Source organism: Protopterus annectens, chromosome 8.part0 (genome assembly GCF_019279795.1).
Source record: "Protopterus annectens isolate FY-2018-M chromosome 8.part0, PAN1.0, whole genome shotgun sequence".
Taxonomy (NCBI): Eukaryota; Metazoa; Chordata; order Ceratodontiformes; family Protopteridae; genus Protopterus; species Protopterus annectens.
The window spans coordinates 1354428243-1354451257 of record NC_056741.1 but is presented as its reverse complement, the minus strand read 5'-3'; the positions used below and the strand labels follow the sequence as shown (position 1 = coordinate 1354451257).

The 23015-nt window shown below is 37.8% G+C and overlaps 1 protein-coding gene across 1 annotated transcript in view; it reads left to right on the top strand.

Moving 5' to 3' along the window:
- Positions 1-23015, top strand: part of TREH (trehalase) — a 341626-nt gene that overhangs the window by 5397 nt on the left and 313214 nt on the right. Inside the window, exon 3 of the mRNA XM_044079440.1 lies at positions 211-358. Within this exon, the coding sequence (XP_043935375.1) occupies positions 211-358 (148 nt within the window). The remainder of the gene's footprint in view (positions 1-210; positions 359-23015) is intronic.

The window sequence follows — 23015 nt, the reverse complement described above, 5'->3', positions numbered from 1 at the left end:
AACATTTTATCTGCAAACATAAATCTTAGCTGTAGGATCTTGATTCCTATTCTGAGACAGCAGACTTGAGATGTGTCAGCTTTGACAGCTTTTCAGATTTGTAGGTGTGTGGCTGTACTATGCAGTCAGTTAGAAAAGGTGTGCTCAGCTCATGTAGTACATAATTAATCATGGAGGGATTACAGATGACACTTTAATTTTCACTTGCAGATAAAGTGCTCGAGACATTTATGAATATGACATCACAAACACAAAATGGGCGACTAACAAAGGAACAGCTTCAACAGTTTGTAAACTCATCTTTTCAGGAGCCAGGGCAAGAGTTTGAAACTTGGATACCAACAGACTGGTCTGAAAAGTAAGTATCTAGCTGATAGTACCTTTTCCATACTTGAGCATGCTTCACGCGAAACAGTCAGTGGTTTTTGGGCATGTGACTGAAAAGCAGTAAACATAATATATATTTAAGCAATAATCCATGACTGTGCGTGGGTTTATCAGGATTTATCCACAGTTGGTGTGGTGTGATCATGAGGGTGAAGCTCTCATGATTAAATAAAGCCAACCGTGGGTAAATCCTGATATACCCATGCAGAGTCGCGGATTATTCCTGTTATATAATTACAGTATTTAAGAAAGAAATTGTTGCCATTCTTAAATAATGTATTTATATAAGGGTGCATCAGTCTTCTTCTGCATTGTCTTCCCTATACTAATGTACTACACATGTGTATGGAACTTATATTCTCACACTTGCACATTTCATCAGTGCATGAGAAGCCATGGAGAAATATGTCAGGTCATCTGCACCCCTCAATTCTAAACAGAACTTATACCACACATCATGTGGTCCAGAAATAATGCTGGTACTACACTACTGACTGATCAGCATTTGCCGATCACACTCCCCTAACATTTTGCACCTGGGCACAGCTGCCCCCTTCTCCCCAACCTAACTACACTTTTGCATGGCTGAGAAATACTACTAGCTTAAATGCAAGGAGTCCAAAACGATATTTGGGGAACTGCAAGAAATTATGCAGGGGGAAGGTGGCCACTACTTGTATCACAAACATAAGCTAGTGACAAAAGATGGATAAGCTAGTGACAAAAGATAGTTGGATGTAGAGGTGTCTGGGTACAGTTTTTTGAAAAACGACAGGTGAAGAATGAAGGTTGAGTAGTGATCTGCATAAAGGAAGGGTTTAAATGAAAGATCAGAAAGGAGGAGGAGGAGGAACATCACCCCATAAAAAGTCAAGGGAACAGACAGGGACACAATCTAGGCCAAGTGCCCTGCCAGTTATGGTAGCAGATGGGGAGAGTGCAGGTGAATTAATACAATGCATCAGCTCCTAGACACATCATGACAGAAGAATGAGAGACTGTGGAGAGAATGAATGAGCAGGATAGGAGGAAAAGGGCTATGCTTATAGGGGATCTGAGTCTGCCATAAGCAACCTGGGAGAATCTGAGCTCCAGGGTAGACAGGAAGCTTGAAGTGAGGTCTTGGATCATAAAGAGTTCAGCCAACTGGTATAGTACTGTACCAGAAAGGACCAATTTTGGATGTGGTCCTAAGATGGAGGTAGTCAGGGATGTCTAAATGAAAGTGCAGTTAGTCAATATTGATTATGCTATTATTTGGTTTAGAATGGGGAAAGAGTAAAAACAGTTGTACAAAGATGAAGCTGTGGGATTCTGAGGGACTGTTTAATACTGACCGGCGGAAGGGTCACAGATAAAATAGGTATCTGGGAAAGACCTTTTAACTGTACCTATTTTGGAGGTATGAATCTATTTTCAATCTCAGTTTATACCTTTAAATGATTTTCTCAGTTTTGCTACCCATCATATATTATTTTAAAATGTTTAGTACACAGGAGAACAGACTACATGACCAGCATACTGGTGTCACCAATAATTTAAAGAAAAAAGACCCACATTTTACATCTACTGTTTTCATAAGCAAAAATAAATGACCTTGTGAGATAGATTTTTGCAACATCTCTTATTAAAATCTTGTGATGTTCATAATATGCTTATATATTTTTAGTCATTTATATTTTTTTAAATGTGTATTTCTGAGTGCTAACTCCTATCCTACTTGAATAAGGAAGAGTTATGCACTATATGATATTCAGATTGTGTGTTAATTAGATATCTGGATTTCTAGCCTAATGTGCCAATTTTTCAAGAGCCTGTGTACCCATTTTCAATGCCTGCAGGTTGAGAGATATGGCCTGGTGGTAAATTAAGGCAGTAAACAAACATTGGTAATGGGCCAAGGATGGAACACACAGGACTGTTGGGTTTATGAAGAGGCAAAAAGGGTAAAAGAGGATGAGGCCAATGTGGCTATACAGAAATGTAGCTTCTTCACTTTTTCTGTCTTCGGATCATAAAGATGCTTCCTCTCAGCCATCTGGTTCTCCTTCTCTCCAAAGCCAAGAACACAGCATCCATGGGACCAGACAACATCCCAGGCTGCGTTCTACATGAACTACAGAACGAACTGGCACCCCATCTAAGTACCATGTTCAATCATAGCCTCACCTCAGGCCTTGTGCCTGCAGAATGGCGCACAGCAACGGTTATCCCACTCCACAAGGGGGAGCCACCATGGACCCCGGGAACTACTGCCCCATTAGCCTGATGAGCCTGGTCTGCAAGGCCATGGAATGTATCATCATGGAACTTATAAACAAAGACATTGGTAATCTCCAAACTCTAGATCCCACCCAATTCGGGTTTGTAAAAGGCAGATCATGTCTCCTAAACCTGATAGTCTTCTTTGAAGCAGTCACCAAAGCCGTAGACAAGGGTAAGGTGGTTCACACAGCCTATCTAGATCTTGCCAAGGCTTTCAACACCATCCCCCACTCTGGAATTATAAATAAACTCAGTAAACTAGGTATAAATCCCAATGTCACAAGATGGGTTGCCAACTGGCTCACTGACAGAACCCACACTGTGAAAGTAGCAGACTCTAAATCCGACTTCAGACCAGTGACAAGTGGAGTACCACTGGGTTCAGTCCTGGGTCCTCTCCTGTTTGGTATTTACTTCTCTGAAGTACAGGCTAACACAGAAGGTCTTTGGCTAATGATGTTCGCAGATGACTGCAAACTAGGAGCCATAATCAAAACTCCTAACGATGTGGACATCCTACAAAAGGGCCTCACTGAGACAGATGCCTGGTGTCAAAGCCATGGCCTCAAGCTCAATGCTAAAAAGTGCACTGTCATCCCCTTTGGTAAAAACTCTGTACCCATGAACTACAACATAGGTGGTAGTATACTTAACACCGAAAGTGTGATAAGAGACCTTGGGACACAGGTGGACAGTAGTCTCTCCTTTGATAATCACATCGCCACAGTAGTCAGGAAATCCTTCTAGGTGGCACACCTCATCACAAAAGGATTCTCATCCAGAAAAAAAGAGGTCATTGTTCCCCTCTACTCATCACTCATTAGACCCATTATAGAGTACAACGCCCCATTTGGTATGTACCTCACAAGACATCTACAACAACTGGAAAGGCCACAGAAATACCTCACAAAGAGGATTACTGGCCTCAAACAGATGCCCTACGCAGACCGTCTCAAAAAACTCCAGCTTTACTCCATTGCATATCGCCTACTCAGAGGTGATCTCTGCCTAACATACAAAGCTATGTCAAACCCAGAGCTGTTGGACATGCTCCACTTAAAGAAATCCCAATCCCTCCGAGCTACACACTCTAGGGACCTAAACCTTGTCACCACAATAAACAGAACATGCCGGAGGGATAGATTCCTGTCCCAGAGACTTCCCATACTCTGGAACAAATTACCTATCTATATCAAACAAAGCTCCTCATTAGCACTCTTCAAGAAAAATCTTGATGATTGGATGGAAAATAGGAAATTCACCCCGGGGATCACCTCTGTGGCTCTGCTCGACAGTGGCACAGGAAAATAATTTTCTTGGGTGGCAAAAGCCAGGGTACCTTTTTGGCTGGGCTTGTATAGGCCCCAGGGCTGATAGACTAGTACCTACCTATGAACCTATGATAATGCTTGTAGATGCTATAAACTCTATTAGGAAAATGTTTTCATTGATCTGCAGTCAAATCTTCATCTCCAGATAAGAGGTATAGAAATACAGTGAGGATACCAGACTAGAAATGGAGAGTACCTCCATCTTAGGGAACTTTTCATGAAGGCCAGCAGTTAGTGTCAGACGTATAGGCAGCAGCAGAGAGAGTGTATAAAGGACTTACTGATACACAGAATGTGTTAGTTCTTATGAAGTAGAACCTACCATTTCACCGATAACCAAAATCAGAGCAATAACATTACTACACTAGTAGCTTTATAATTTGGTAAGAATCTAGTATGCTAATAATTCGCACTACCTCAGTAACATATGGGTTCTGTGCCTACACAAACATTTACATTGGAAGCTTTTCAGAGCTCAGAATCCCCTCCTCTGACTCTCTGTGATAGGGGATTGGCTAAGCCCCTCCCATCAGGGGAAGCCGAACCCCTATCACATAAAGTCAGTTATTCGGCCTTTCCTGCCACAGTAGGACTCACACAGCTGAATCTCCTCATTAACCTGCATTGTTAGATTACAGCTTCCAGACTCAGATAAGGTCCCTTTGAGAACTTCCCTTCCTCTTTGTTATTCTATACATTTGTTTTATTTCTGTTTTATTATAAAATATAATAATATATATGTGTATTAACTTTTTATTTTAATATACTTGCTGCTTATTACTGTTGTTGTTACTTTCTTTGGGAATTATAACTTACTGCTGTGCTCTTTGCATGCTTAATACTGCTTTTACGCAGTTATGGATTTTTCTAAAGTGTTTTATGACTTGTACTGGGAAACTAAAATTCTATGGTGTCAGTTGAACACAAGGGAGTATCTCTTGGCAGGGTGCCAAGAAGCCTGTTTTTCTGTTGTTTATCTGTTTGATTTTGAAGTCCTAACAAGAAAATATTGCAGTTTTCACTTTTTTCACTTCATTTTTTATATTTACTACTGGTGTAACCCTGCTGTAGCAGTTTGTATCATTAAATCACAAATTTTACTGTGAATTGCTTTATTTGCATTTTCTGTGGAGATTTTTTTTCTAACAAGGGAATCTTTAAGTAAATGCTGATTTGTGCTATTTTAAAGTTTTTTGTTTGATTTAAGGGCATGTATTCGATTTTTTGTCACTATTTGGGCAAGTAATTTTTACTTAGTATTGTAACTGTGTATGCAGTTTACTACATTGTGCAGATTATATAACGAGGCTTAACACAGTTTAAACTGTTTTTGCTACAGATTATACAGTTTAGCACTATTTGCTGTGTTGGAGCATAGTTTATGTTTTCTATTATTGCTGCTCTTCATACTGTCAGTGTATTATTCTGGCTGGTGTTTCTTTTCTTGACTTGATGGATCCTGATGCAGCTGTTCCCATCAAATCCAGTTGCACCTAAAAAAACTCAACAAAGACATGCTTTAGCCTACATTTTGTAAATTTGTTGTTGCCTTAAGATGGCCCATAGATCACTAACCTTTTTCCCCTATCACCCTCTAGTGTGTGCCCACAGCCCTCTATGGTATGAGGGTCAGACACATCCTCCAGGGCTGTTCCAGTACCTGGTTGAGGTATGGAATAACCAAGCCCTTTAGGTGCAGAATACATCTGGGCTAAGAGACTCCTTGACTGACTTAATACTCTGTCCCCAGATATGTTGTCCTCCAGTGTAGTTCATAATAAAAAATAAAAGAAATTTCACAGTATGACAATCAGATTATTACCACATATAGGGCTGATGTGATTTCCTTAGCTATGAGTGATTTACAGTCAGCTAATCTCTGAGGCTATACTATTATTCAAAATGATTATGGGGCTGACTCCTCTAGAGATCAGTCTAATGCTGCAGATTTTGAGGGGGACTCTGATGCAGACAGTGGTGAACACACGAGTCCATCCAATCTGATTCTTTGGAATGTGAACAGTTAAAAAAATCAAGCAAATGTTCACTTTTCCACAGATGTTAGATAGGTTTAGAGATGTATTTGACCAGAAGCAATCTGGAGTTTTATTGAAGTTGAGATTCCGAATGTTTTGGTTGCTCCTCTTCTGTTACCAGCCTTAGAAGATGTCTATAAAACTGAATGTAAAAACTCTTTGTCTAGTGAACCAGTTCCTAAAAAGGCTATGAGGAAATACAAGGTGTATTCTGATCTTGCAGCTCTCCATGTTCCTTTGTTAGCTGACTCAGCTGCAGTTCCTTCAGCTGTCAACTCGCGCAAAAAAGCACTGGGTTCTTCTAAACCTACACCCTTGAATAAAATTGGCAAGTGGTTAGAATCTTGGAGAAAAATGCTTGTTCAGTCCTAGTAATTTAGTCTTTAGATGGATAATTCTATTTTGATACCTTTTAGATACTTGTTCCATGAGGATGCACAGCAGGTAGTAAAGGAGGCAAAAAAAAAAAAAACATGCAACAAGAAAATCTTATGCCTACCAGTGGAAGAGGTTTTGTAGGTGGTGCCTAACTGATATCAGAGGGCCCGGTATGGTGACTGCCCCTCTGGTTTTAAAATATTTGTGCAATCATGGCTTATCTTGTGCATCTATCAAGGTGCATCTTGTGGCCATCTCAGCTTGTCTGTCCATGGCCTAGCCAATAACCAGACAGTGACCAAAGTGAAAATGAAACCATGTACATTGTATCTCTGAGGTAAATACCTTACCCATTATGTCAACCCCAAATAAATTATATAAACATAGATTCTTACTAATCATGCAGTCCAGAAGACCACTAAGGGGCCTAACCTACATTCCCAACTGCACCAAAGCACTAGCTGGTTAAATTAATTGATCATGACCACATAGCAGGCATATGATGATGAAACGATTCAAGCCATGTATCCTTGAAACAATAAGTGCCTTATTGACAAGTTGGAGCTTTAATCCACTGCACTAACTGCCAGATACATGATGTCTGGCGAGAGTTCTTTACTGATTTGGAGTCAGGATCGCTCACAGAATTTATCTAATGAAGTTGCTGTGACTAGGTTAGCAATGCTAGCTGCTACAGTGAATATGACAGTCATTCACAAACTGAAGTGTGCTTATGATTGCAAAAAAAATTGCAATGAATTTGTTAAATTTAAACTATTAAGTTCACCTGTAAAACAAGATTTACTTTTCAGGAAGATAGCTGCTGAAACCAAGAGGTATTTATTTAAGGAAATGTATAATCTTACTACCATTTAGTTTCAAAAGAATTTATCTTCACATAAAAAACATCACCCTATAGGAAAGTACTTCCTTCATGAAGTTTCCTATACAAAGGCAGTATAAGAGAAAACAGTTAAATTATGGTTGAAATTTAGCAGGAAAGGGCAGACATAATGAACGATCCTCTGAATGACCACATGCCTTCCTTTTCTCCTTTCCTAGTTCTCCTATGGGGGAAATTTTAGAGACATCTGTCCATAACAGATAAACAGACAGTTTGTCAGTTTTATACAAAACAGTTTACAAAGTAACCCCAGGCACAGTTAATTCCACAAACACTACCAAATCAGAAGCACATAGCAAGTAATGGACCAACTGACTGCACTAAAGAAAGCAACAGAGTAGATGATATCCAGTCAAAAAGACAAAGTACTTTTATTCCTGACTGTTAGAAGTTGTTTCTGAAAATTATTCAAGTTAATCCGTCGGTCAAGTCAGGTACGTCATGATTCATTGTGGTTTCAGGAAATAGCTAACTTTCATGATAAATAGCATTAACACGTCAGCATATCACATACAGCTCACTACAGGTTAAAAACTACAGGGCATTATGGACTAGGTCATTTTTTTTAAACGGCTACACCACTCATGTACATTGAAAGGGCAACAACAGTTCATATATACACAATGGGCCAAATTCAGAAAGTTAGAGTGAGGTATACACATGGTGTACACCTCGTGGTAATCATTTCCAATTCAGAGACAACCTTACCCTGGTTCTTTAGCATGAAGATGTGCAGCACAGTGGTGGGCTGCAAGTGGTGCCTTGCTAAATGCTAACAAGGTATTCTGTGAGAGAGACAAATTCTAATTAGCCATGTACTCTTCACAAAAATGCCCACAGTAAATACTTACACAACAAAGGGATTCACTTGGCTGCTGAACGAACACTGGCTGCCCATGTTATTGAGCATGGGCAAAATCTTGTGTTCACCCAACCTGGCAGAGGTAAGTACTAGTGAGTTTAGCAGGCAGGTAGTGCTGGTGATGTGTGTGTGTGTGTGTGTGTGTGTGTGTGTGTGTGTGTGTGTGTGTGTGTGTGTGTGTGTGTGTGTGTGTGTGTATGTATGTATCCTTGAATGCATTTAGGTGGGAGGAATGTGTATACATGTGTATGGATGAATGTGTGCGTGTGTGTGTGTGTGTGTGTGTGTGTGTGTGTGTGTGTGTGTGTGTGTGTGTGTGTGTGTGTGTGTGTGTGTATGTATATGCTTGAATGCATTTAGGTGGGAGGAATGTGTATGCATGTGTATGGATGAATGTGTGCGTGTGTGTGTGTGTGTGTGTGTGTGTGTGTGTGTGTGTGTGTGTGTGTGTGTGTGTGTGTGTGTGTGTGTGTGTGTGTGTGTGTGTGAGCTGTCTTACCTCCACACTTCCCTAGATTAACAAGTAAGTCATGCAAAAGAAGAAAAATGTTTTGTACCACAAAAGACATGGGGTGGGGGGAATACTAGACACTGGAGTAGTCTCTTTGTATTCTGCCTTCAAGGGACTTACAAATTATAAATAAAATGTTTTGGTGCATGAAAGATGTGGGGAGGGAGAACACTAGACACCAGGGATGACTATATTATGTTATGCCTACATTATTCCTTCAAGGCACTTAAAAAGATTTAAAAATTGTTGCTTTGGCACACCCCCACAATGTGTTAGTCCTTTGCACCACCAGTAGACTCAAAGGTTATTCTTCTAATATTACCTAAGTCTGTAAAAAAAAAAAAATTACAGTAAACGGGATGAAAAGCTTTTGAACCCTGCACCCTTGCTACAGAGACCAGCTGCCTTAACAATCTACTCTAACTGATCAGCTAGTGTAGAGTTTGTTTGTTTATTTATTTATTTTTACATAATTAGAAGTTTGCAATGCTAATGTCTGACATGCTTCAATGACTGCAATAGTCACTGAGTTATGAGGGACAGAACACCTATAAGAAGGAGGTGAAACGTATTATAGAATCAGGGACAGACAGCTGATAGGAACAGATGTGCGTCCATGTGGGGGAGGAGGCAGAACAATAGACATCAAGCAAATATTTAAACTATTACTGGGACTTATTTAAAAAGTGAATAGATTAACAGTTTTAGCATCATTATTCACTTTATAAACTAAGGAAAATGAAACTCTAATGTTTGGCATTATTATTGACTGTAAAGATCCATGATTTACGAGGGCAAGGATAAAAAAATAAAATGAGACATCGGGGAGGTTCTATCAACTTAGGGACAGGCCAGAGGTGTGTGTGTTTGAGTATGTATGTATGCCTGTGCGTGAGAGAGAGATTGAGTGAAGGGGGGTGCCTCTGCCAACACAATAAATGGACCCCCAGTGTTAATTAGAATACTGATTAGCACTAGCGGTATTAAAGGTGATTGAGAGACATGCAAATTAACTGATAATGAGCTCTTTCCTCATTGCAGCTTATTTGTATCTGAATCATATTTTTTCCATATTTTGTAAACAGCCCTTTTTTGGGCACTGCTCTTACTGCCAATGGTGGGGTTCATTCTGAATCCCTGGGAATACATAGACAAGCATTTTAAAATCTTTATACCACTTAACATTACATTGATTTCTCCAATTCTCAAAAAATGCAAATCACCAATTACAGTCCTAAGCCTGGCTTTGTGGAGTACAAAGATGAAGCCCCTAACTATGGCTGAGACAGCCTGAGTTTGACTAGTGGCTTGGGACCTGTAGTATCCAATCAGAGGAGGAGGATGAGGGATGGCAGTGGGTGGTTAATGCTAGTTCAACAATCTTGGAGGGAGGGCGGTGGTTCATCTCACTGCACTGTAGACATCTACTGGAGGAAAGGTGGCTTGGAGGCAGCAGCAGTCAGAATGTGTGCTTGTTCATTGCCAAGCCATATATGTGGCAACATTTATAGGGACTGTGGGAACATGAACACCCGGAGGTGAAAATATTACCTACTGTCACATACATTTACAAGCACACACAGGAGTTAGTGCCATGGTACATGCATGTGCGAGCACAAACCCACACACAAATTGATAGATGCCTGGATGAATGCCTACCATGACTGGTGATTGCCCTGCTGGCATCCAGGAGGAGTTTTTAATCTCCATCACTTACAGTAACTTCTTCATCCCAGTTATAAGCATGAAATGTATTAAATTGTTCCAAGATATTAAAAATAAAAACAATCCTAAAATATTATTCTCGCTAGTGAACCATCATAACAAGATAGTTCTTAAGAGACCTAAGAGGGAGCTTTTTTAAATTCTAAGGTCCATAAATGAAGTCCTCAGAACTGAAGAAATACAAATGTGCATGTGGGGGTTGAATAGTAATTGTGAGACTGTGGTAACTCTTAGTATTGGCTGTACTCCGAGGTACAGCAATTTTGACATATGCGTGTGTGTGTGTGTGTGTGTGTGTGTGTGTGTGTGTGTGTGTGTGTGTATATCACAACTAACTGCACTTTCTGGAATATATTAGATAAAAAATTATACATATACTCCTGTTTACTCTACTACACTCTATTGCAGTTACTGTTCTAGTCTGCACTAGTGCTTCAAAATTAGTTCTGAAGTAATTTGCCAAAAAATATTTAAAATCTTAAACAAAAAAAAAAAAAAAACTTTTGCATTCTTTCCCAATTACTACAGTTTAAAATGGCTGACAATTTAACCCAAATCAGTACATATTCTGACTCCAGGCATAGCACAGCCTAGTTTACATGTAGTGGAGCCACCATGAGTCGTACTGCATAGTGTTGTCTATCTGTCCTATAAATATATTATTAGTCACACTAATTGTGTAGTGCTAGCCTCTACAGGAGTTCCAAACAGGCTCACTGATAGAAATATACAGTAAGGCCTGTAAGGAGTAATGTTGCACAAACAGCATAATCTGATGTTAATCTTCATTCATTCATTACTGATGGGGTATCGGTTCCATCCTCAGACCGGTATCAGCCATTATAACAAGCTCGTACCAGCCAAAAAACTCACAAGCTAAGCTTACCCATAGTGCCCCTCTCTCTATCACCTCAGATCTCGTTTGCTGCGTAGAGTATCAAGATGCATCAGGCCAGCTCTCAAGCTAAGTGGTTTAGAATTTATATTTCAACTTGGATAATTTTTCTCTACTTTTGAGATTTTTCTATCTTAATATTAGTCGTTTATAGTTTGCTTACCCTTGCTACCTGTAGCTAGGGACTCTGTCCCATCAGTAATGAATGAATGAAGATTAACAACATCAGATAAAGAAGTTATGTTCTTACCATAACGTTCCACCTGTGTTGTTGATCTTCATTCATTCATTACATCCCACCCTCCTACCCCCTCTGAAAGACTCCTGGAGGTTCGGATTTGGTTCAAGCTCTGTGTTAAGGAATTTGCTCAGATAAGTCTTTGCTTTCTTTCTTACAGGCAAACTTGATCTGAGGTGATAGAGAGACGGGCACTATGGGTAAGCTTAACTTGTGAGTTTTTTTGGCTGGCGCGAGCTTGTTATAACTGCCGACTTGGTTTCGAGGATGGAACCGATACCCCATCAGTAATGAATGAATGGAGATCAACAACAAAGATGGAACGATATGGTAAGAAGATAACTTCTTTTTTTCCATGTCATTATAATAATGCTCATGGCTAGAGTCCCTCTCCTTTCCTTCCAAGACCATATAATGTAGAACTTAGTTTCTAGGGTTATCTGTGTCACCCCCACTCCAAACAATAAATGTTTCACACTCAGTATCTTGGGTGTCACACCTCCAGTCCTTTGTATATAAGTATATTTTGCTCACTGTATAAGTACACCCTTTCTACTTCATGTACAGTAAAATGCAGTGCTTTTCATCCAGGAGAAGCACTTCCCACCTTCTTTTTGTAAAAAAATGTTGCCTACTGTGCAGGGGAATCCCTTCCTCTTCCTTCCCTCTTCACAGTGCTGTTCGCTCTGTTATTTCTTGGCCATACATGGTATACCACAGCAATTCATAGATTCACTGTTCATGCAGTTAATAGCATGTGATTTGAATTCTGCTAGCTTAATAAAGGCACTGTATACCTGGCATAACCCAGCAATACTAAATGCATGCTGGGATGCCTTGCTGTAGGCAGAGTGAAATAGGTGCACTGGCCACCATCCAAGAAATGCAAAATAAACTGTGTAGAAGAGGAACCCCTGACATACTGCAGGTGTTATCACTTTTCTATTTGCCATGACATTATAACATGAAGCTAGGACCAGTGCTATGGGGCTACCTTCCTCTTTAATCCTGCATAATTTCACTATAGCAAAGTATAAAGGTCATTAGCATTCCATTATGATATACATGATTTTGAAGTGCCAGTCACCATTAGTCCATTATAATAATTTGCACCCTGCCATTCAGTTAGCAGAGTGACATTTGAGTATTGTACTGTTCTACTAATAGCGCTGAATTGCACAAATTGTCATAATTCTCTTGTGCTGATTTGCACCATGCATTTTTTGGGGGGGAGGTCCCAGAATCTGCTCACTGGTTCCCCTTCCTGCATCCAGTTGACTTGTTCATTACTCCATCAGGGCATGAGCTCATTTGTTCCCTGGTGAAAGCATATGTCACGTGTTAGAGCAGAATTCCCTATTCCCTCCCAAAAGCTTATACAATACCCAGGATAACAAGTCACCACTATGCTCTGTGGGTACGCCAGGCTCCTTGCTTTAGGTAATGCACCTGCACTCCTGCATGAGTCACCCTTGCAGGGACTGAGCTGCTCCATTCCCTAGGATGGGCAAGTGTGTGTCCACAGCTCAGTCTCATCCTCCCACAGCCAGTCCATCCAACACATGTGCCACTAGTTGAAAATGGGTCACCTGGGACTCATTCACAGATATATCCCTCTATACCATAGATCCATGTTGCACCACACATTTGTTTATGAATTCCACACTTTTTATACATTTCTTAAATTCTGCAGTATTTATGCAACATACTAATGCCCTAGATTACAGTATCAGTGGAAATGGTTATAGTTATCAAACATAATTTAGAGATTGCTGTTAATAACATTTTGTTATATAGCTTGTCTCATAGAATCTGCTTGTGTTCCTGCTTATTGGATAAGTCATCTATCCTACTATAACAATAGCTTATTTTCCTGTCCCTCATAAGAACTGTGTCTGTCTTATGCATTTTTGAATTTTGTCACTACTTTTAACCCTTCTAACCCTTCTACCTCTTCCGGAAACTATATTGGTCATTCACAACCATTTCTGTGAAAATACTTCTTCATAATTGCCCAGCACTGTTCACCTGTTTTTTTTTAGATTTTGTCCACTTTTTTGTTGCACGTTATTCTTTCTTTCTTAACATGGCATCCACATAGACTACATGAATTTCTCTGAGGTATTAAATGATTGCTGTCAGGCCTTATTCTTTTTTTAGCACTATATGTATTAACACCCACTATTTTATTTTTATATGGCTTGTAATGTATATTCTGCATTGCTGTTTTACTGTCCTCTGAAGTGATTCATCCTGCCTATCCTGTTGCAAAGATCAGATCTCCAGAACTGCTCATAACAACATCCTAGATGAGTCTATTAAGAAGGAGTATAACTCTTTTTTTCTGCTGACAATATCTCTTCTAAAGAATCTCTAAATCATGCCAGCCTTCCTTGCTGTTTTCGTAACTTGTTTTCCTTACCCTTACACTACCTGACAAGACTATCCCCAAGTACCTTTCCACATCTGCTGTTACTATTGCTTATTCTCCAGCTGTATTATATTTCATTTTCTGTACACTGAACTAAAACTGTCATGTTTAAACTTTTCTTTCATTCTATCCTTTTTATGTACTAACCTTGTTGTGTTCCATTTTGTTGTTAGTAAAATGGCATACGTTGTTCCACAGACCTTGTGTCAGTTAAATAGATACTGAAAGGAACTTGCCCATCTACTGAATCCTGTTGTATCCCATTGATAATTATCCTTTCACAGCAATAAACTCCATTTGGTATCACCCTCTGTATCTTTTTGTCTAGCTATCATTTTACCCTTGCTAATACTGTGGATCACCTTCATGTTTCACTGATCGTTTTTGTGTGGTATAGCAATAAATACCTTGTTAAAGTTTAAGCAACCCATATTCATAGCCCTTTTATATTTACAAACCTTGTTAGTTAAAAAAAACCATGTCTGGCTTGACCCATCAACCATCAGGCAATGCTGCTTTGGCATCTGTGAGTCACCGCCTTCCAAATATTTCACAATTCTTTCCTTCACTGGGTGTTGAGGGATTTGCCCTACAACTGAGGTCAGACTAAAAGTTCGGCAATGCCGAATCTCTGCCTCTGTCACTTTTGTGAAGAGGAATCTTATCTGCTCTGTCCTTGTCTTCAGGACCCTTACTCGTCTCCAGTGATTAGTTAGAAGTATTAGCAGTATTCCCTTAATTTCTAAAAGACTTCCACATTGAATTTCAACAGTAACATTGCCTTGTCTACCTTAAGGTTTTGGAATTATTTTATAATTCTTCTTTTAATGAATTGAAACCAGTTTTATCATGGACACTTCTACTAACTGGAAGAATGCCTTCTCTTCCTCTGATTATTGATGAAAAGTATTAATTTTCATTATCCATTTTGCCCACCACTTTTCATTTTATTTAGCTTCATTATCCTTACTCTTGCATTTATTTGATCCCATGTCTACTGGGGAAGATTTGTTTTCTCTTCCTGGCTGACTTGGATATAGTTTCCTCATTTTGAGCCTTTGATTTTTCTGACTGCCTTTACTGCTTCTTCCACATTTAATGATTATTGTTCTATGCCTGCCTCCCTCCTCCTGTTTCCTTATATTTTCTAATTGCTATGAGTTTCTTTTTAACATTTGATGTCACCTGATTTGAGAACAACAGTATATTGATTCATTTTGATTTGCACATCTTTTTCACACAAAGGTTTGTCACTTCTGTGATGGTAGTTATAATGTTAGTGTTGCTCTTTCATATCATCCTACCTGTTTGCTGGAGCTATTCTGTTTTATATGGCAAAGACTGCCATACTGAAGCCCAGAATCTTTGCTTTTGTTTGGCTTGAAACCATGGTGTTGGGTGAACACTTGTTCACAAATGGCTACTCACATCTGTGACTGAGATCATTCCTCTATCCCCATTTGAGAACACCTCTTCCAAAATTGCTTATTCCTCAAGTAAATGCTAGTATTAACCCTCAGACACATGCCATGTTGTAAGGTGTCAGAAATTATCCTGCTTTTAAATATGGCTATAGTTAAGTTGCTTTGATTAATAGTTGGCATATTAAGGTTACATGTTACTGAGTTCAAAATGGCCACTGTTCTGTGAGCACTGCTATCACCTAGGTCTCTGATATACCCTGGATTAAAACAAACCCAGAAGGCAACGCAGAATTAATAATACAAAAATAACTGTAGATATTTACTGCTAATATCATCCAGCAAACAAAAGAGGAAGAAAAGGTGACAGATTCAGCTCAGAAGCAGCAGGATTAACTAAGATTTCTGAATAACAGCTTAAGCCATGTGCTACTAAGGCCCTGCATCTGACTGCAAGATTGGTAAAACACTATACAGCAAGATGTCAAAAGAGGAAAATAATATGGAAACAACAGCAACTAAGACCAAATTCTCAGTACTAGCCTCACCTGAGAAAGACACAACTTCAAAAAGACAAAAGACAACTAAACAAACTGACAGCTCTAAAACTACAAATAAATCCAAGACAGACCAGCCAGCTAATCTGGAAGACATAAAATCTGTCTTATTACCTATCCAGCAAGCAATAAAGGACATATCATTACAATTTCAAATCTTTGGTGACTCATTCAGCCAAATAATATCCAGAATGGAAAAATCTGAGTCCAAAATAATAGAAAATGAAATAAAAATAGACTCTATTTCTCAAAGAACTGATGCCCATGACAAAGAAATACAAAACTTACAAGCAAAAATAACAGACCTGGAAGCAATATCTCGAAGGAACAATATCATCATCAGAGGAATACCTGAAACTGTACTTCATAACAATCTAATACCAATAATCAAGCAAATAATAAATTCCCTGCTAGAGGAACCTGAAGAAATGCAGCAAATAACAATAGAGAGAGCCCACAGATCCCTGAGGGAAATGCAAACACCACTGAAACCAAGACTTGTCTATATTAAAATATTAAACTACCAAGATGTAAATAAAATCATACTGGTAGCAAAGAAAAAAGGCACACTCACCTGGAATAATAATAAAATCTCCTTTGCTCAAGACCTCCCAATACAAATAAGACAAGCAAGACAACTAATATCTCCATACTGCAGGTTCCTAATAGAAAAAAAATCAAATTCCAGATGAAATATCCAAATCAGTTCATCTTCTACATCAAAGAGGTTAAATACATGGTCACTAACCCCAAAGAGGCAAAATAGACATTCCTAGCCGTTTTCAAGCAAATTCCACCTTCAGAAGTGAAATAAATCCACAAAAAATGATAAAGGACCCTTGGGTGAAAAAAACGACCCCATTCACGAGCACTCTAGCTGGGATCCAACTCTGAAAGCTTCCCCTTGCTGTCTAGGCCCTTAAATTCATGATGTGAGCCATGAGGAACACAGGAAAAGGAAGTACAGCCTGGGTAGGAACCACAAATCAACTGCCGTTTCTGATGCGCGAATATAGGAAGGAGCCTCCTCCTGGGACATTGGTCTGCAAAATCAGTCCCCCTACGATTTTGAGGGCTCCATTACGAACAGTCAGACAAAATGGATTTCAGCAAGCTCCAAAAGATTTTACTGCCTGAAAAATGAAACTTGATCTGCACCAGCTAAAAGAAGAAAGCTGCACCATAGATGTCAACCAACCTGCAAGCAAAACCTTGAAGAAATAAGGCACTGTTGAACTGAACCATTCACTAAAACAGTACACCCAGGACTGTGTAGGTGAATGAAAATCCAGCCTTAAATAATAGGCAAGAAATAAACTGTCAGAAACAGGCTAGCTCATAGATTAATATTGGGAAAAAAAGGAAAAAAAATTGTTAAATGTTTTATGTAAATACTAGAAATGTGTTAAAAGATCCTGGAGAGAAATAATCTCAGGAAAATAGTAAAGTAACCTAACAATCTTGGGGTAATGTAAATATAGCCTTAATATGTTAACTATAGCAGAAGGACTGTTTGGCTAAGCTGTTTTTTTTTTCTTTTTTTTCTGTCTCTCTATATTTCCTACCTCTGATAAATAGGTGCAAAGTATATATTTTATAACCCACACAGATTGATGTGGAAAAACATTACAGGCACCAATGAAGGCCGAAATCTGAATAAATAAAGGGGAGGAAAAAGAAGTCAAATGAAAGAAAAATGTAAAAATGACAAGATTGATTGTTTAACAATATTACTATGGTACATATATTGCTATAATTTACTGAGGAATATATATTAATATGCTGTTTTAAAAATACTATTAGAAAGAATTAGTCACAAGACAAAAACAATACATGATGTACCTTAAATGCAATACCATAATTGTAAAAATAATATGTTGGAAGAGGCTAGGGATATTAAGTAACAGTGTTTGTTGAGGGAACTAGTTTGTTCAGCTTTGTCCACATTGTTTATAGTAACACAGGGGGGATACTATGGGTTAAATCTATATCTAAAAAGAAAACACATTCCAAGATTAGAAGTAAAGGTATACCATATAACGAACCTTCATCCTCCCCCCCTGACTATTCCTGGTCCAGGGATATAGTGGTTAGGCACAGAGTAGGGACAGGGATAAATAGATGCTTTCCTAAACCATCACACAGTAACACATACAAAGATAACAAAACAAAACTAATATACATGGCATATCTAAGGAATACACCTAATAAATAAATGTGGGAAATAGAATCATGGAATGTTAAAGGGCTTCAAAACAAGAAGAAAAGAAAACTATTTTTACACCTTACATTAAAAACCACAGCCAACCTCATACTAATACAAGAAACGCACTTGACTGCAGATCAATGGGCAGAAATTAGCAGAAAGAAATGGATAAGTCAAATTATAGCTTCAGAGGGGAAAACAAACAGTGCTGGGGCTGCCATAATAATTAAAAAACAATTTAAGGAAAAATACTTAAAACCAAAGCTGACAAGGAGGGAAGATGGTGTTATGTAACATTTAGTAGTCCTATAATACCAAAACCTATAATGGTACTTAATGTTTACGCACCCTGTAATAACCAACAACACTTTTTTATGTCATTATACCCAACCTTAAACCAATTTAAAGATCACTACCTAGTGATTGGAGGTGACTGGAACACATATCAAAACCCAGAAAAGGATAAATCTCATCTGATCAAAACACATAATAAACAAGCCACATTAGCCCTCAATGAACTCAAACAAGATTTCAAACTATATGACCCTTTTAAATATGAGAACAGTGCAGATAAAACAGGGAAATTCACATTCTATTCGCAATGCCACAAAATGTGGTCAAGGATAGACTTCTTCTTAATCTCTGACATATTCATTAACATGGACCCAACAATCACTATACATACCAGGTTCTTTTCAGATCACTCCAAAATCACACTGAACATTAACTGGGACAAAAAGATATATTTAGAGAATAGGGGTCATAATTGGTCATTAAACCCTAATTTACTTTCCAAAATGGATGTAATAAAAGAAACAGAAGCAATACTAAAAACAGCGCTTACAAATATCACTAGCTCCCTAACTTCCAAGTACCAACTGACATAGAATGGGCTGCAACCAAAGCACAAATTAGAGGATTGTTAATCAAAAAAGCAGCATACTATAAAAAAATACAACTGAAAGAGGAGCATATACTGAAAGGGAAAATAGAGCATCTTGAAAAAGAACTAATAACCCTAAGAACCAAACAGAAGCAGAACTTTTAAAATTGCAAAGGGATCTATATATGTTAGAAAACAGGAACCTATCTTTTTATGAAGCCAGAATGTTAGCCACTTACGCAGAAGAAGCTCAAATACCATCTAGAGCTCTGGCCAGAATTATCTCCCAACACAAAAATGCCTCCAATATATCAGAAATAAACTACAGAGACAAAACCTACACAAAAAATTAAGACATTATTAAAACATTTGAACAAATATACTCTCAAATATATGGAGCACAAATATTACAAACCTCAAAGGAAGAAAGAACTCTTTTCCTTCAAAAACTGAAATTGCCTAAACTCAATTTAGACCAACAAAAAAAACTAACTGAACCGATATCCATCAGTGAAATTATTACAACAATCAAACACTAAAAAGCACATAAGGCTGATGGACTCACATCAGAATTTTACAAAGTATTTTCCCCCTTGATAGCCAAACTACTATACTATACACTGAATTACATAATAAACTATAAAATAAATGATATCCACTTTAATGCCTCTAAAACCATCTTTATATTAAAAGAACACACAGACCCCAAAAACACCGACAGCTACAGACCCATCTCCCTCTTAAATATAGATACTAAAATATTTACCTCTATACTTGCAAACAGAATGAAAAACCTGATAGAGAAAATCATCTCCCCAGAACAATCCGGTTTTACACCACATAGACAGACTAGTGACAATGCATTAACATTAGATGCACTAATATACTACGCTAACCGATACAATATCAACATCTTCACAATGGTAGTGGATGCCCACAAGGCATTTGATAGGGTTAATCTAGAATTCTTACTCCAAACACAACCCTATTTTAATATACCCAATAACTTAATTCAGATCATCCAAACTCTCTATAGCAACCCAGACACATCTCTATATATAAATAAAACTTGGTCAAATAGGATTCTAATAAAAAATGGAACAAGACAAGGATGCCCATTATCACCCTTCCAGTTTAACCTATACCTAGAACCACTCTTTTTATACATTAAACAAAATACATACCACAATCCTCCATCAATACACAACTTCAAAATATACCTCACTGCATTTGCGGATGATCTGAACATATACTGCACTATACCAAATTCAGATATAAACAAAATAATAGCTGCAATTGAACATTTCTCGGCTATGTCTAACTACAAACTAAACCTCAATAAAACTAATATTTTTCCCCTAAAAACACCCAAACCCATCTCACTAATACCATTGTTAAACACAATAAAAATAAAAGAAGAAACTAAATATCTGGGAATCACCTTTTTCCAGAATAAAAAAGACTTCTACCAACACAATGTAAACCTTAAAAGGCAAAATATAATGCAAGACTGTAAAAGATGGAACAACCTAAAACTACCATTCTTGGCCAAAGTATCAATAATCAAAATGAACATTTTACCTAGACTAATGTATATATTCATGACATCACAGACAACAATACATAATAAATTATTCAAACAAATTCATACCTTCCTAGCAAAATTTATATGGGAACCGAAAAAAAAACCAGAATCTCCTATCCAAAATTAACACTCCCCAAAAGCAAAGGAGGACTAAATCTACCAGATTTTAAAATGTACTACTTGATCATTAACACTAACAGAATATTAAGAATAGCTGAACATAACCCGTCAATGGAAAATTGGTCTCCTCTTTGGGTGACAATATAGATATATTAAAGCTCTAGGTTTCAATCCCAAAGCACTTCCATTCCTGAAGCAGAAAGAAATACAAACTTATAACATTATAGAGCCCTTAAAACATTCTATTAACTTAGCACAAAAACTCTTTCAATTCTTGAACCTTAGACAAGCCATGACAATACTGCAACCCCTTCATAAAAACCCAAATTTAAAAATGAACAATAAGATGCTGGACTTAGTCCCTTTTCCCAGACTGAAAGATAAAACAATCCAAGATATTTATCCCTACCTTAACTGTACAATACAAGAAATGAGGACCAACTTAAACCTCCCTAAATCACACATAATAATCCTAAGACAAATCAAAGAACTGTGTTCCAGTTACCCCCAAAATGTTACTATGACCAATAGTGACATAGAAACTTGTAGCAGGTTTTGGAAAACTATTATCACAACAAAGAAAACTATAACTAATTCATATAAAATGATAAATGAATCAAATACCAGAACAACCTCCTCTTCTCTAACTACTGGAGAAAAATTAAACCATCCATAGATGATCAGCAAATAAGCCAGACAATCAGTCTAACACTGAAGATTATACCCCTCAAAAAGTTAGCATACACTCAGCTCATGATCAATAATAATGCTTGTTTTACACCTGCAATCCTACACAAATTTAACACATCAAAATCACCTTTCTGCCCACACTGTAAGGACCAGATAGCTGACTTAATCCATGTATTTTGGAGCTGTAAATGTGTCTATAAACTCTGGAACTCTCTCAAGGTACAATTACAAAAAACGGGTTATCAAACATCAACATTGACTTGGGAATTCTCTCTATTACACATTCTCCCACCCAACATACCAAGAAAACAAGCAAATACACTTTTAACAATTTTCCTACTAATGAAACTGTATATAGCTTTTAAATGGCTAGATACGATAAATATCTCTTGGGAGGGTTTTAAACAAGTAGCTATACAACACCTTTTAGCTCATAAAATAGTAACAGATAAAAGAAACAAAAAGATGAAATCCAGAGAAATTTGGGAACAAACCTTTAATATCATATTAGCATAATTCATCACACATCAACTTAGAAATACACTATAATGGAACCAAAAAGCACATACAAGTTCAGATATTAAATAATAACGTGGATATTACGAATGTATATACTGTCTATATAACTGTGGAACTAACAGTGAAAGCATCTATGTACATAGTATAAATAGATATGTTGTACGACTTATATCCTGTGGTATTTGACATCAATGTATAACACACACATATATATATATATATATATATATATATATATATATATATATATATATATATACACGGTTATGTTGTAAGATAGTTTTTATTTGTGACATTTATTAATGTAAAAATAAAAATAAAAATTATTGAAAAAAAAAAAGGTTACATGCTACTGACAGCCCCCTTTCTCTGTCATCCTATGTACACCCTCTATAAATGTTCTTATATATTTTCCTCTCTGATGAGAGGGTGTGTATATATGTATTTATACAACCTACATATGTGGACCATCCTCTCATTGCCAGTCTGCTATGTGACCAGTGCCTTTGTCATCTTTGTTTACTTGTTTTATCTGTTGTTTTAATCCATTCCATTGTATGGATAGGCACAGTGGCTCATATCTGTCCTGTCCCTCCTGTAAATTATACAGCTTATTATAGCTACATCACAGTCATGGCACTCTCTGTAGAATGGGCTTGATTCTAAAAGACTTTGCTCTGTGTGGCTGCATTATTCTTGTGTAATGCTGCTTTCCCCAAGTCTTAGATTCCCTGTCAGAGGCAAAAAATAATCCTTCCATAACAACAGACAGCATACCAGCCTGTATTCTCATCATCTCCAAGTATGTACTATCTGAGCCTTCAAATAAACTGTTCTACCTCAGCCTAGTCACATGGTTTGTGCCTGGTGCCTGATGCCTGGAAAACAACAACTGTGACACCTTTACTCAACAGAAGCCATTCTATAGACCCAGGTAATTACAGCCACACCAGCCTTAGATGCAAAGCCATGGAAAGCATCATAGCAGAACTCATTTCTACAGACATAGGCACCTTAACTGATCCAGACCTGATTTAATTTGGTTTTATGAAGACAGGTCCTGTCTCCTGA